We start from the raw sequence: 13,483 nt of genomic DNA on the forward strand, positions 1-13,483 counted from the left end.
GAGGAGAGGAGAGGGGGGGGAGAGAAGGAGAGGAGAGGGGAGGGGGGAGGAGGAGGAGAGAGTACGAGGGGAGAGCAGAGGGGGAGGTGGAGAGCAGAGGAGAGGGGGGAGGAGGGAGGAGAGCAGGGGGGGAGAGGGAGATATAGAGATATAGACATAGAGATAGAGGTAGAAGAGGGTAGAGTAGAATAGAGGAGTGGTAAAGAGAGAGTGGAGAGTAGTGGAGACAGAGAGAACAAGAATGTTAGATGGTAGAAGGACACGTGTCAGTCTGAAGACTACCACTACTGCTACCCCATTGCTCCGTCTACGCACGTCAAAAGTAGACCAGTGAGTAATGTTGACAAGCAAACAGGAAGGACTTAATGAAACCTAGATACCAGCCTGCTGCTGCTTCCTGTTGCAGTGTAGAAGAAAACTGAAAGATCTAGTTAGTCAACCACAACCGTTTTGTTTATTTTTGGGCAAGAGAAACGTTTCTCATCCTCTAAATACGACTTTGGTTGAGTAGAGAGAAAGGGTTTTGTTTTATGCAACTGGTCAAACATTAGAAAATCCACTTGGACGAAGGTGACCTTAGGTCTGAAGGTCAGAACCTAAACGCTTTGAGTGCGAGAGAAGTGCTGTAAAATGCAATTTATTATTATCAGAACAGCCTCAGAGAGAGCCTCCTCAACAGGAGGCACTACAGGTGGTCGTGTTCACGGTGTCGGGGGAAACCGAGCGCCTGTGATGAGTGGAACACGTCCAGTAGTTTGAGGTTCGAACGTTGACTCTATTCCAACACGGAGACAGTTTTCAGCCCTGCAATATGAATGAACTGCATCACCCTACATCACCCTGCATCAACCTGCATCACCCTGCATCACCCTGCATCACTTTCACACATTTCCATGAGTTTCATCTTTCGATCATCTCCCCAGCCGACGTAATACGATGAGAACCAATAACACGATGATGCAATAATACGATAAGATACAATTATACGATGAGACACAATAATACGAGGGGACACAATAACACGAGGGGACACAATAACACGATGAGACACGTCGACAAATGATCCTCTCTCAATTGACTCCGTCACAAGTTGATTTGCAAAAAAAAAAATCAAGAATCGTCCAAAAAATTTTTTTAACGGGAATAGGATTCGGGATCCTTAGTTACAACAAGAAGGCCCGAACTGATTGCGATGCATCACTATGGAGACGTATAGTTTGTAGCTATGTGTAGCTGTCTTTGTTGTGGAAGGGCACTTGGTTCTATGAACATCCTTACTTAGCGATATATTGTTTCTCTTTCTTCTGACAATTGGACTTATTTTAAGTCTTTAATGAAAGCGTCAGCTAAATGCCCTGAATATTAATGTAAATGTAGTTCTGTCGGAGAGGCGCAAGTAAGCTACAGCGCTAACGCTTTGACCCGTGAGGCTATATCGACGCAGAAGGGCAAATCAAGCTTCGGATTAGGTGGCCTCGAGTAGGTCGTCCAACGCCTCATGGACGATATGTTCAGACACTTCAGATGTCACTGACGTGTCTTCGGCTCCGTCACATCGGAGCCACAACCTGCCCACAGTACAACAGTTCAGATCTAGGCTGATCGCCACTGCAGTATTAGAGAGTGTGCATACAGCGAGTTTGAATCGTATAAAAAGGGTCAGAATAGCTTTTTATTCCCATGGAATAGTCATAAAGCTCTGCAATGCGCAGGGAATGCAGGTCTCTTGTTGAGGAGGGCGAGTGTTCAGCAGCAGCAGCAGCAGCAGCCCACTCAGTCCTCGGGAACGGCGCGCGCTAAAGTGTTCACCGACCGAGCTGCTGATTCACCGTGGCATTGTTCCCTCGCTAGAAAAAAACATAGAAAACTTTCCCCGCAAGGTAGGAACAAAAACAACAACATAAAAAAATCACGACCACCGCAAAACTGGGCTTCAGACAACAGTTAAGGGAAGGCACTTCATTTCAGTCCTCGTCGTTTTCTTCCTCTTTCTTTTTCCCCCCCCTCTCTCTCTTCTCCTCCTCAAGGATTTAAAATTACAGGATTTAGTCAAGTGGTGCAGACTGGGCTATTTCCACTGCGCGGTTATATAAAGCAGAGCAGCGCCGGGCCAACGTCTCCAGCAGTGGAGAGGGGGAGGTGGAGGAGGAGAAGGGAGGAGGAGGGAGAGAACTGGAGGGAGGGAGTCTGGCCCTCTTTACTCGCAGTGGTGCCTCGTCTCTGCCTGCTCATTATGCCATAATTATAGCCATATTTGTTACTTGGTGAAAAGGGGGGGGGGGGGATATGGGGGAGTAGGGTGAACTGTAAATAGCCATTTGTTCTCGTGAGCGTAGCCCCAATTTTCAATTATTTCCTGGCTGGGTGAGCTCTAATTTAGCGGCTGTCAGAGCGGCCGACGGGGTCAGACAGGAGGCCCTTATTAGGGCTTCCTGAGAGGACCAACATGTGCGGAGGGAAGAAGATATAAGGCAGCGGGGAGGGGGAGGTGATGGCGAGAGTACCAGTCGCGCACGAGCGCCTCCGTGGGAGCCTGGAGTGTCCGTGCCGAGATCAACCCCACGGGGAGCGGGGGCGAGCGGCTCGGTCTGCCCCCCCGCACCGTCACCCCCCCAGCACCTCACAGGGGGGGCTGCTGGGAGGACCGTGAGCACTACAGAGGCCGGTGGCTCCGGAGATCTAACCATGACTCCACCGCCTGAAGGAGACCTAAACACTGCCTCATCTCAGAGGCCGGAGCTGCACTGGGAGACTGGGAGAGCCAGGCACAGACCGGTACTGGGCTGGAGCTGGTCTTATCTGTCCGCCAGTGAGCGGGTCATAACTGAAGACTGACACTGGCTAGACAACCTAGCCAGCCTAGGAAACGCTTATGCCACTACAACAGGAGACGGGGAGGGGGAGGGGGAGGGGGAGGGGGAGGGGGAGGGGAAGGGGGAGGGAGAGGGGGACGTCGAGGCGTACCTGGGTGATGCAGGCGCCGCTGAAGGCCACGATGACGGCCACCACGTTGACGGTGAGCTGGAACTGCAGGAACTTGGAGATGCTGTCGTAGACGTTCCGGCCCCACATCACCGCCTTCACGATGCTGGAGAAGTTGTCGTCCGTCAGGATGATGTCCGACGCCTCCTTGGCCACGTCGGTGCCAGCGATGCCCTGGGGAGGAGGGGGATGGTCGTTAACACCTTCGTGATACCCATGTCGGTGTGAGGTGTGCCAACAGTCTCTCTAGCAGTGGGGCAGGATCGGCCCCATGCCGTCCCCTAACAGCATGGATGGGAGCCTTCTTAAGGCCTGATTCAACCGGCCGCGTTACGGCCGCATTACGGCCGCGTTACGGCCGCGGCACGTCTTGGCCGCGGTCACCACAGCAGATAGGTTCCACTCTAATCAATGAGACCATTTCCACGGGGCGCGGCTGCGGAACGTCTCAGCAGCGTCCCAGGAGCGGCTCGCCGTGCCGCAGCGCTATCATTCCGTAGCATTTCTATTTTTGCCGCAAGCCGTTGCTGAACCGCGTCAATTTCAACAGAGCAGATCGAGCCGGGCAGGAAGTGAAAAAGTAAAAGCCATAGAGCATCCGGTCAATTTTCAAAGTAAAACACAATACTCAGCTCATGTAGCCCATCACAACGTCATTCATGTACCAAATCATCCTTTTTATAAGGCTAATGGCCGGAAGGACAAAGCCTGGCATTTAATTGCAGTCAATTTGGGAGTGGAAGGTGAGTACATTAGGTTTAGGATTATCGCGAGATCTTGTGATCTCGCGTGAATACGGCTGGCTCGCAACGCACGTTGCGCTGCCGTAACGCGCCCGGTGGAAATGCAAGCAGGGCAAAGTCGCAGCCGTTCCGTGCCGCAGCCGTAACGCGGCCGTAAAGCGTCCGGTGAATCCCCGGGTTAGCCCGCCCCTCCTTAGTGACAGCTCTGCGCTGGCCGTTCTTTTGTACGCTGTCCTATGGCGTTCTGCTGAGTGGCCATACGTGCCCATCGTGTACTTTGTACTCATGTGCTTTTCTGTTTTGCATGAGTCAATTACTGTTTGTGTTTGTGTACAATGTCTTTTTGAATTAACGATGTTATTAACAATGTTGGTTTGGATCCAAGCGTCTGCTAAAGGCATAAATAGAAGTAGAGGATAGTATAAGTAGCCCCGGCCTTGATCTGGTTGATAGAGCTACTCTCGCTTTGTGTGTGTATGTGTGGGTAATGCTCAGAAGGGTTCAAGATGAAGAGGAGGAGGAGGAGGAGGAGGAGGAGGAGGAGGAGGAGAGGGAGGAGGAGCAGAAGAAGGAGGGGGAGGAGGAGAAGGAGGAGCAGAAGGAGGAGGAGGAGGAGCAGGAGGAGAAGTAGGAGGAGGAGGTACCATGGCAAAGCCCACGTCGGCCTTCTTCAGAGCGGGCCCGTCGTTGGTTCCGTCTCCTGTCACCGCGACCACCTGCCTCTGCTCCAGGACGGTGCTGTCGATGATACCTGGAGGAGGAAGGAGAAGGCCGTCCGGTTGATGCAGTATTGTTACAAGCCTGGAGTGGTCCGTGACTGTGGAAGCAGAACGAAGGAGGGACTCTGCGAGCTCCTACCTTTGACCAGTGTGTGTTTGTCTGTTGGGGAGGAGCGGGCCAGCACTCGCAGTTTGGGCCATAGCTTGTCGAGGCGTTCTTGATCAACCTGGAAAAAAAAACAATAAATGATGAGCATTAAGTTAAAGCCTGAGCAGGCAATCTAGTTTGGAAGCATAGTTGCATAATTGTTGAAATCTTTTATATATTTATTTACATCACTACAGCAAACAATACATAATATGCTCCAACGAAAACATAACTAAATCTAGTATCTGCGGCAGGCCTACCATAAGCCTGTCCAATCATGTTATTCAGCCCGAATGACCTGATTGGACGGCTTACCTGTCAGTCAACCTACTTATCTGGCTGCCAGCGCGAACCCGTCCCTTGCACTCATTGTCCGTTACAGGAGTCTTCCACAAGCCTGACCTATTGTTAAGCTAGAGAGCTAGTCACATGTTTTGGGGGAGTGGTTAGTGGAGGATGGTCTGAGGGGAGGGTTGGGATTTTTCTCAGTTTGAATGATTTAAAAATTTAGCTTACTCTGAAAAGTTTCTACCCTAGCCCCAACGACTTTTGGATTAGGGTAATATAAAAATAAAAAAATCACTGGGTAGCATAGTTAGCATTGGAATGTCTAGGTCCTGTAAACTTCAATTATTCAAACAAGGCTGAATCTAAAATGTCCAGGGAGTCAGGACAAGGCCTCCTCGCCCCTCTGCCTCTCTGTGTAGTGAGAGGCCCGTCTCCTCTCTCCTCTCTCTCCCCCCCTCCTATCCTCCCATCCCGTCTCTCCTATCCTCTCCCCTGTCTCTTCTCCTCCTCTCTCTCCCCTCCCCCCTCCTCTCCTCCCCTCTCCTCTCCTCTCCTCCCTTCCCCCCTCCTATCCTCCTCTCTCCTCTCTCCTCCTCTCTCCCCTCTCCTCTCCTCCTCTCTCCTCTCTCCTCTCCTCCTCTCTCCCCTCTCCTCTCCTCCTCTCTCCCCTCTCCTCTCCTCGTCTCTCCCCTCTCCTCTCCTCCTCTCTCCTCTCTCCTGTCTCCTCCTCTCTCCTGTCTCCTCCTGTCTCCTCCTCTCTCCTGTCTCCTCCTCTCTCCTCTCCTCTCTCCTCTCTCCTGTCTCCTCCTGTCTCCTCCTCTCTCCTCTCCTCTCTCCTGTCTCCTCCTCTCCCCTCTCCCCTCTCCTCACCTCTCCCTTCTCGTTGCGGATCCTGCGGTTGAACTCCTTGCCCTCCACGCAGATGAAGTCGTCTCCGGGGTTCAGGATGCCGCACTTGGAGGCGATGGCGCGTGCCGTGTTGATGTTGTCGCCGGTAACCATGCGCACCGTGATTCCAGCGCGCTGGCACTTCCTGATGGCGTCCGGTACCTGGGGGGGGGGGGGGGGGGTTAGGAGATCAGTTAGTAAAGGCTGAACATTCGGTCAGTGGAAGAAAGCCCACAACTAAACTCTGAAACTAAACTCTTAAAACAAACCCTAAAAGAAACCCAAACCCTAGACCTAAAACTATGAAGTCCTTAAACCAAATCCTGAAACCAACCCTCACAACATAAGCCCAAAAGAACATGCATTTAAGAAGGATTTGTTTATTTGAAAAATAACTTTATGCAGGATTCTGTCTTGACCCGTTTGGGTGACCCCACGGAGGGCTGTGACTCCCGGGACTGGAAAGACCTATGAACCCCTACCTTCTCCTTAATAAGCAGATAAATAGTTAAGGGGGGGGGGGGGGGGTAAAGCTCCCCTCCGGTCTGACGGGGGGGGGGGGGGGGGGTAAAGCACACCTCCGGTCTGACGGGGGGGGGGGGGGGGTAAAGCACACCTCCGGTCTGACGGGGGGGTAAAGCACACCTCCGGTCTGACGGGGGGGGGGGGGGGGGGTAAAGCTCCCCTCCGGTCTGACGGGGGGGGGGGGGGGTAAAGCTCACCTCCGGTCTGACGGGGTCCTCGATGCCCACCACGCAGATGCAGGTGAGCCGGGACAGGATGTCGGTCTCGTTGTCCCAGTCGGGCTCGCCCTCCGAGGCGGGGAAGTCGCGGTAGGCCATGCAGATGGTGCGCAGGCCCTCCGACGCCATGGGCTCGATCACCTTCTGCACCATGTCGTCTCGGTCCCGCGGCCGGAACACCTTGGGCTCGCCGCTGGCCGTCAGGATCTTACAGCACCTGGGGGGGGGGGGGGGGGGAGAGGAGGGGTCAGGGCAGAAACACCTTATCGTCCGGAAACGGTGACAAATAAGGTGCTGTCGAAGAGGAGCTCCCGGTACAAAGACATGAAGGAACTGAATAGAACAACTTCTTAAGGGGAACCGCCAAGCTGGCTATTCCCCAACAACAGTATGGAAAGCTCCGTACTGTTGCCCCCACAGCCTGGCCGGCCGGGCTATGGGGGCTGGCCGGGCTTTGGGGGCCGGGGCAGGCTGTGGGGGCCCCGGGCCAGGCTGTGGGGGCCCCGGGCCAGGCTGTGGGGGCCCCGGGCCAGGCTGTGGGGGCCCCGGGCCAGGCTGTGGGGGCCCGGGCCAGGCTGTGGGGGCCCTGTGTGGGCCAGGCTAAGAGGCTTACAGGGAACGGTTACAGGCTTGCTTTTTTAAGACCCAAAGTAAGGGGCTTGGGTGGGTTGCACTTGAACTACTTAGCCACATAAGCCGTGACACACATCATTAAGCCCCGAACGCCAGCCAAAACGCTGACAATTACAGGAGCGCGGGGAATGCGAGAAATCTACATTCCCCCGCTGCGAAAATTCACAACTTTGAGCAAAGCGTGTTGGTGTTGAGGGGTGTGAAGCAGAACGCCGACAAGTCACGCGTCTTCAGAAGGTTTTGAAACGCTGCACGTTGATATAGAAATACAGCCTTCATTGTGTGGCACTTAGAGATAACGAGTCATTACGCCTGAGAATAATTGATGACTCAGAAAATGTGTTGCTGCTGTAATGTGTTAAAATCCTGATTTCAAGCTGTATATCCAACGTCAATAGCCCACGAAAAGGACGTCAGCGTATGTTAACAAATAATCTCAAGAATCCAAACGATGCGATCATTAGTTGAAACTTTATTACATCGGTTATTTTTTCGAGCGGAAACTAAAAATGATTTAGCGCCCATTTGCACCCACGGGTGACTTGGTGTGCTGTGATTGTGAATGTGTGTACATGTGTGCACAGGGTCTACTTCAGGCTTGTCATTGCAAACATCCACTGATTAATCAAAGCTTCAAATGTGTCAAATTGACCGTGAAAACACACACACACACACACACACACACACACACACACACACACACACACACACACACACACACACACACACACACACACACACACACACACACACACACACACACACACACACACACACACGTCTTACTTTTTGAGGAGGATCTCCGACGCCCCCTTGCTGAACATGCGGTAGCTGCCGTCGGCGTTCTTCAGCACGGTGCTCATGGACTTGCGGACGGAGTTGAAGGTGTACACCTTGTACAGCTTCTCCTCTGGGATCTCGTTGCGCACCGCCTGGTAGTCGCGCTTCAGGTCGGAGGCCAAGCCCAGCAGGGCGCACTCCGTCTTGTTGCCCACCTGCCGCGGGAGCCCGCCCTCCTTCTCCGGGGACTGGGGGGGAGAGGGGGGAGAGGGGGGAGACCGCAGGGTGAGACCGGGACGTCCGTCGCTCTGACCGGTGGTCCCAGCCCTCGCCCTCATGACTCACAGTCCAAGAGAACCGCTGCTCTTTGACCGCAGCATTAAGAAGAATTCAAAATGGTGGACCATGAATCACATCAGGGGTGTTGACAAAGGTAGCAAGGCCACCATGATGTTGGTGGTGTAGGCCCCCAGGCAGCCTACACCACTAACCTCAGTGGGGGGGGGGTTCTCACCATGATGTTGGTGGTGTAGGCCCCCAGACACCCTACTCCACTAACCTCAGTGGGGGGGGGGGGGGGTTCTCACCATGATGTTGGTGGTGTAGGCCCCCAAACACCCTACACCACTAACCTCAGTGGGGGGGGGGGGGGGGTACTCACCATGATGTTGGTGGTGTCGGCCCCCAGGCACCCTACTCCACTGACCTCAGTGGGGGGGGAGGGGGGGGGGGCACTCACCATGATGTTGGTGGTGTAGGCCCCCAAACACCCTACACCACTAACCTCAGTGGGGGGGGGGGGGGGTTCTCACCATGATGTTGGTGGTGTAGGCCCCCAAACACCCTACTCCACTAACCTCAGTGGGGGGGGGGGTCTCACCATGATGTTGGTGGTGTAGGCCCCCAAACACCCTACTCCACTAACCTCAGTGGGGGGGGGGGTTCTCACCATGATGTTGGTGGTGTAGGCCCCCAAACACCCTACTCCACTAACCTCAGGGGGGGGGGGGTTCTCACCATGATGTTGGTGGTGTAGGCCCCTAGACTCCCTACTCCACTAACCTCAGTGGGGGGGGGGGGGGGGGGGGTTCTCACCATGATGTTGGTGGTGTAGGCCCCCAGACACCCTACTCCACTAACCTCAGTGGGGGGGGGGGGGTTCTCACCATGATGTTGGTGGTGTAGGCGCAGTTGACCCCGATTCCCAGCACCAGGATGTCCAGGGTGGCGGGGGGCAGCTTGTCCGGCTCGGGGACCTTGCGGAAGTGCTTGTCGGCGAGGAAGGCCTGCACCACTGTCATGCGGTTCATGGTGAGCGTGCCCGTCTTGTCCGAGCAGATGGCCGTGGCGTTGCCCATGGTCTCGCAGGCGTCCAGGTGCCGCACCAGGTTGTTGTCCTTCATCATTTTCTGTGGAGGCGGGGCCGAGACGGGCGGGGTTAGCGAGGGAAAATGGCCGTTCGGCGGGAGAAAGACAGAATGAGCGGGAAAAACTAGAATGAGGGGGCAAAATTAGCAATCTTGGACAAAGACTGTAATGTGCGAGTAAAAGCTAACTTAAAAAAAAGAAGAAGTAGCAGTGTCGTCTTAAATGAGCAGGAAAGAAATAATGGCAAAGAAAACGAAAAAGAAAAATACATCTCTTCACAGTAATCTCCAGACTAGAAGCTGCGGGGGGGGAAACGGTAACGCAGCATCAGCCTACGTGGAGTCGCGCTGGGTTTAGCGGGCTCGCTCTGGCCGGCTGAGGCGTAATCCGCTCGGTGTTTACCTTGACGGAGTAAGCCAGGGAGATGGTGACGGCCAGGGGCAGGCCCTCGGGCACGGCCACCACCAGCACCGTCACGCCGATGATGAAGAACTTGACGAAGAACTGGACGTATATGGGCGTGCAGTCCTTGACCCAGGGCAGGTTCTGCACCCAGAAGGTGTCGACGGCGAACAGGGCCACCAGGATGAGGACGGTGATGGCCGACATCACCAGACCTGGAGACGGGGCGAGGGTGAGGAGGGGACTGAGCTGAGACGTAACAAACCATCCAGACTAGGGCTGAACCATTAATCCTTTTTTTTTTTTTTTTTTTACTGTTGCTGGAGATCAGAAAGATTCGTATTATTTTTCATATACAATTCAATAGATAAATAAAGATGTTTTAATATCAATTCATGCATCAATTCATCTCAACACATAGGCCTGGCCTAAAGGAAAGAGCAGTTTATATTTTCACTTTGATCAGTATATGCCAATGTTGTTATCAATAAAAAAACATTTGCACAAGGCAAGCCGATGCACTTCTTCATGCTGATAAGAGCATTAAAATGAGAACAATTAATGGGACATAGAAATAAATTGATATTTAGCATAGAAAAAAGATTTGCGATTAATCACGATTACTAGGTTTAATCGTGAGTGAACTATGGCATTACTGTGATTAATCGCGATTAAATATTTTAATCGCTTGACAGCACTAATTTTCACTGCTTCCAATGTTGTGTTGGTCAGACTCCAGAATGATTTATTGCTTGTTTAGTGAATAATACAACATAATAAGTATATGGTTAGTTAGTGTACCGACCTGCTTTGCCGATCTGGACGGCAAGCTTGGTCAGCTTGCCCTGCAGGACCGACTTCTCCTTCTTCGGAGGGCTGGTCTTCTTCTTCTCCTCGGCGTCGCCGCCTTCGTCGCTGTTCAGCGGCTGCATCTCCATGGCGGCACCATCCTGGGCCTTGGCTAGAACCAACGAAGGAGAGGAGCGCTGCTCAAACACTGCCCAGAGACACCCTCAGTCCTAACCTTCACACTCTGTATGCACGGTACACAATCACGTTTGTACTTCGTCCTTGCACGTGAATCCTCTTTTCAGTCTCTTTGAGCTGTCCTTGTGTGTGAGGCGACACTTTTGGAACTCTGCAGTGGATTTGAACCACATATATATTATAGATATAAAACTCACAAATAAAGACACACACAGAATATGAAAATAGTTAATTGACATAAAATGCCAAGCAATGAGCCGATGTGCTAATACGGGCATATGGGTGTGATGGAGGGACATTGGCCTTTTCTAGTGTTTGCTTCCTTGGAAGAGGGGAGGCATTTTTGGTTCCAATTCCAATCGTTGGAAGAGAGAAAGATAACAAACACAAGCAGCGCGGGATCGCCGTGTTTGTGCTAGACCCTTTAAAAAAAGATCACAGCAACAAAAGAGAAGCTAGCCAGACCGGGTTCTGTGAGGGCTGTCTGCGAGCGCCACAGAGCAAACAAGGAAAGGTTACAGCGCAGATATTCAAATACAGAGCGCTGTATTTGAGGAATTCTTCCACACTGCTTTCCTAGGTAAATACTAAGGCAACGCGCAGAGTAGCAATTACAATAAGGAGAACGGGCACCTTTGTCAAAGAGGCAACAGGTTTGCACTGTGTGCAGCCCGGAGCCATCCCATCACCGTGAATCACTGAACCAGCTACGACTGAGCAACGAACGCCGTCACAGAAACTACACCGTTTATCCTCCGAAGAAAGAGGAATAGTAATAACTATGTGCCAGAACGGAGAGAGGACATCACAAATGCTTCAGATTCCAAGGCTTTGGAATGTATGTCTGTGGCGGTCGTTAGGAACACCCATGACGCTCTATATCTAGCATCCATCTTCAGCAGAGAGAGGGAGAGCGAGAGAGTCCCTCCGCCAAACCCCACCAACCAATCAGCGGGGGCTGTTAGTGGGACATGATGTCGCACCCCGTGCGACATCATGTCGCACGGGGCCCTGAGGCCCGGCAGAGCTCCACGTGGTCTCCACGGCAGAGCTCCACGTGGTCTCCACGGGAGAGCTGCTCCTCGTGGTCTCCACGGCAGAGCTCCACGTGGTCTCCACGGGAGAGCTGCTCCTCGTGGTCTCCACGGCAGAGCTCCACGTGGTCTCCACGGGAGAGCTGCACCACAGAGCAGCCATGGCTGCCATCGCTCCATTAAGCTCAGTTTACCTTAAACACACTCGTGTGTGTGACAGGGTGTGTGCGTGTGCGTGTGCGTGCGCGCGCGTGCGTGCGTGCGTGCGCGTGCGTGCGTGCGTGTGTGTAAGGGGGAGGGGCTTTAATACTAGCGCTGCTGTCCTCTCCATGTAATCTCAGTCTAGGGGATTAGCGCACGCAGCCCGCCGGCGGAGCACATCCGTGACCCGGGGGGGGGGGGGGGGGTCAGGGCTGCGTTCTGAGGCCCCACAGCTGACTACAGGAGGGAGGGGGGGGTGCCCAGGCCAGGGGGGGTGCAGCGGCCCAGTCCAGGGGGGGTGTAGCGACCCACCCCGATGGAACCCTAACTCTAAGGTATCACCCCGTTCCTCATGACACCCTTGGGGGGGGGGGGGGGGGGGGGGTACACGGGGCTGTAATCTTGTCCTCACTCTGGATTGGGCCACACCTGGGGGGCAGAGGGGCCGACAGGGGCCAGTCGGCCGTAGGCGCGCCCAGAGGCCGCGGGGACGTTTGTACGCAGAAGGTGGTGAAATGAGTGCCAAGGAAACACTATTTACTATTTACACGTGAGGCTTAAAGGATCTAGGCAGGCTCTAAGCCGTCAGGCAATTAGGCATGCTTCCGTGTGAGTGTGCGTGCGTGTGAGTGTGTGTGTGTGAGTGTGCGAGTGTGTGTCCGTGTCAGCATCCACCTCACCTTTCTTGCGGTTCTCGGCAGCACCTTCCTGCTTCTTGTCTGTGGAGCGGAGAGAGGAGGGAATGGAGTCAGCACGGATCATTATGGAAACACAGACACACGTAACGACACAGCCCCCCACCTGGCTGTCAGAGGAGCCATTAGCTCAGACATGTTGGCCCGTGCCGGGCCCACCGGCCCCCCGCCGAGGCTGCAGCCTGTCCCTGGTCCCGTATGAGCAGAAGGCATCAAAACAAATCAGCGTTCGACCGGGCTCCCTTTGACGTCCAGAAATAACTAGAGGCTAGGCCGAGAACCCCGACGCTAGGGAGGGAGGGGGGGAGAGCGATGTGCGCTCCCTCCCAGCTCTTTGTATACGACTGCTTTTGTGTGTGTGTGTCTGCGTGTGTGTGTCTGACTGTGTGTATTTGTGACTGCTCGTGTGTTTGTGGGACTGAGTCTGTGAGACTGTGTGTGTATGTGACTGCTTGGGTGTGTGTGTGTGCGCGACATACTTTTCCTCTGTTTCTTCTTCTCCTCCTTCTTCTTCTTCTCCTCCTCATCGTCCTCCTCTTCTTCGTTGGCTCCCAGCAGGGTGAAGATGATCCCGGTCTGGGAGTTCACGCCCACGGCCGTGACCAACATTTTCCCCGAGCCCTCCATGACGTGGGTGCCTGCGGACGAGAGGGGAGGAGGTCAAAAAATTACAAAACACACACAAGCATACACACAGACACACGCACGCACATAAGGGAGTAAGGAATAACACACAGACTTCTGAGTAAATGCTATCAGCATGTTTAGCGGGTGTTTCGGCACACCGTACGAGTCACGCTGTTCCCCTCAGCGTTTCTCTCTGGCCCTTTACACCATGGCGCCCGTTTCCCTTCATGCTGTCTTGCGGTGAC

The 13,483-nt window shown here is 53.8% G+C and overlaps 1 protein-coding gene across 4 annotated transcripts in view; it reads right to left on the reverse strand.

Annotated features, from left to right (window-relative positions):
* Positions 1–13,483, reverse strand: part of atp2b1a (ATPase plasma membrane Ca2+ transporting 1a) — a 45,892-nt gene that overhangs the window by 12,905 nt on the left and 19,504 nt on the right. For all 4 annotated transcript variants that reach the window (XM_030341245.1, XM_030341241.1, XM_030341242.1 and 1 more), the window contains exons 6-16: positions 13,091–13,249; positions 12,597–12,635; positions 10,500–10,655; positions 9,695–9,909; positions 9,091–9,333; positions 7,931–8,172; positions 6,491–6,728; positions 5,751–5,930; positions 4,584–4,671; positions 4,370–4,476; positions 2,965–3,156 (exon numbers count right to left, since the gene is read on the reverse strand). In XM_030341245.1, coding sequence (XP_030197105.1) covers positions 2,965–3,156; positions 4,370–4,476; positions 4,584–4,671; positions 5,751–5,930; positions 6,491–6,728; positions 7,931–8,172; positions 9,091–9,333; positions 9,695–9,909; positions 10,500–10,655; positions 12,597–12,635; positions 13,091–13,249 — 1,859 coding nt within the window. The remainder of the gene's footprint in view (positions 1–2,964; positions 3,157–4,369; positions 4,477–4,583; positions 4,672–5,750; positions 5,931–6,490; positions 6,729–7,930; positions 8,173–9,090; positions 9,334–9,694; positions 9,910–10,499; positions 10,656–12,596; positions 12,636–13,090; positions 13,250–13,483) is intronic.

This window comes from Gadus morhua, chromosome 19 (assembly GCF_902167405.1).
Source record: "Gadus morhua chromosome 19, gadMor3.0, whole genome shotgun sequence".
In the NCBI taxonomy this organism is placed as follows: Eukaryota; Metazoa; Chordata; class Actinopteri; order Gadiformes; family Gadidae; genus Gadus; species Gadus morhua.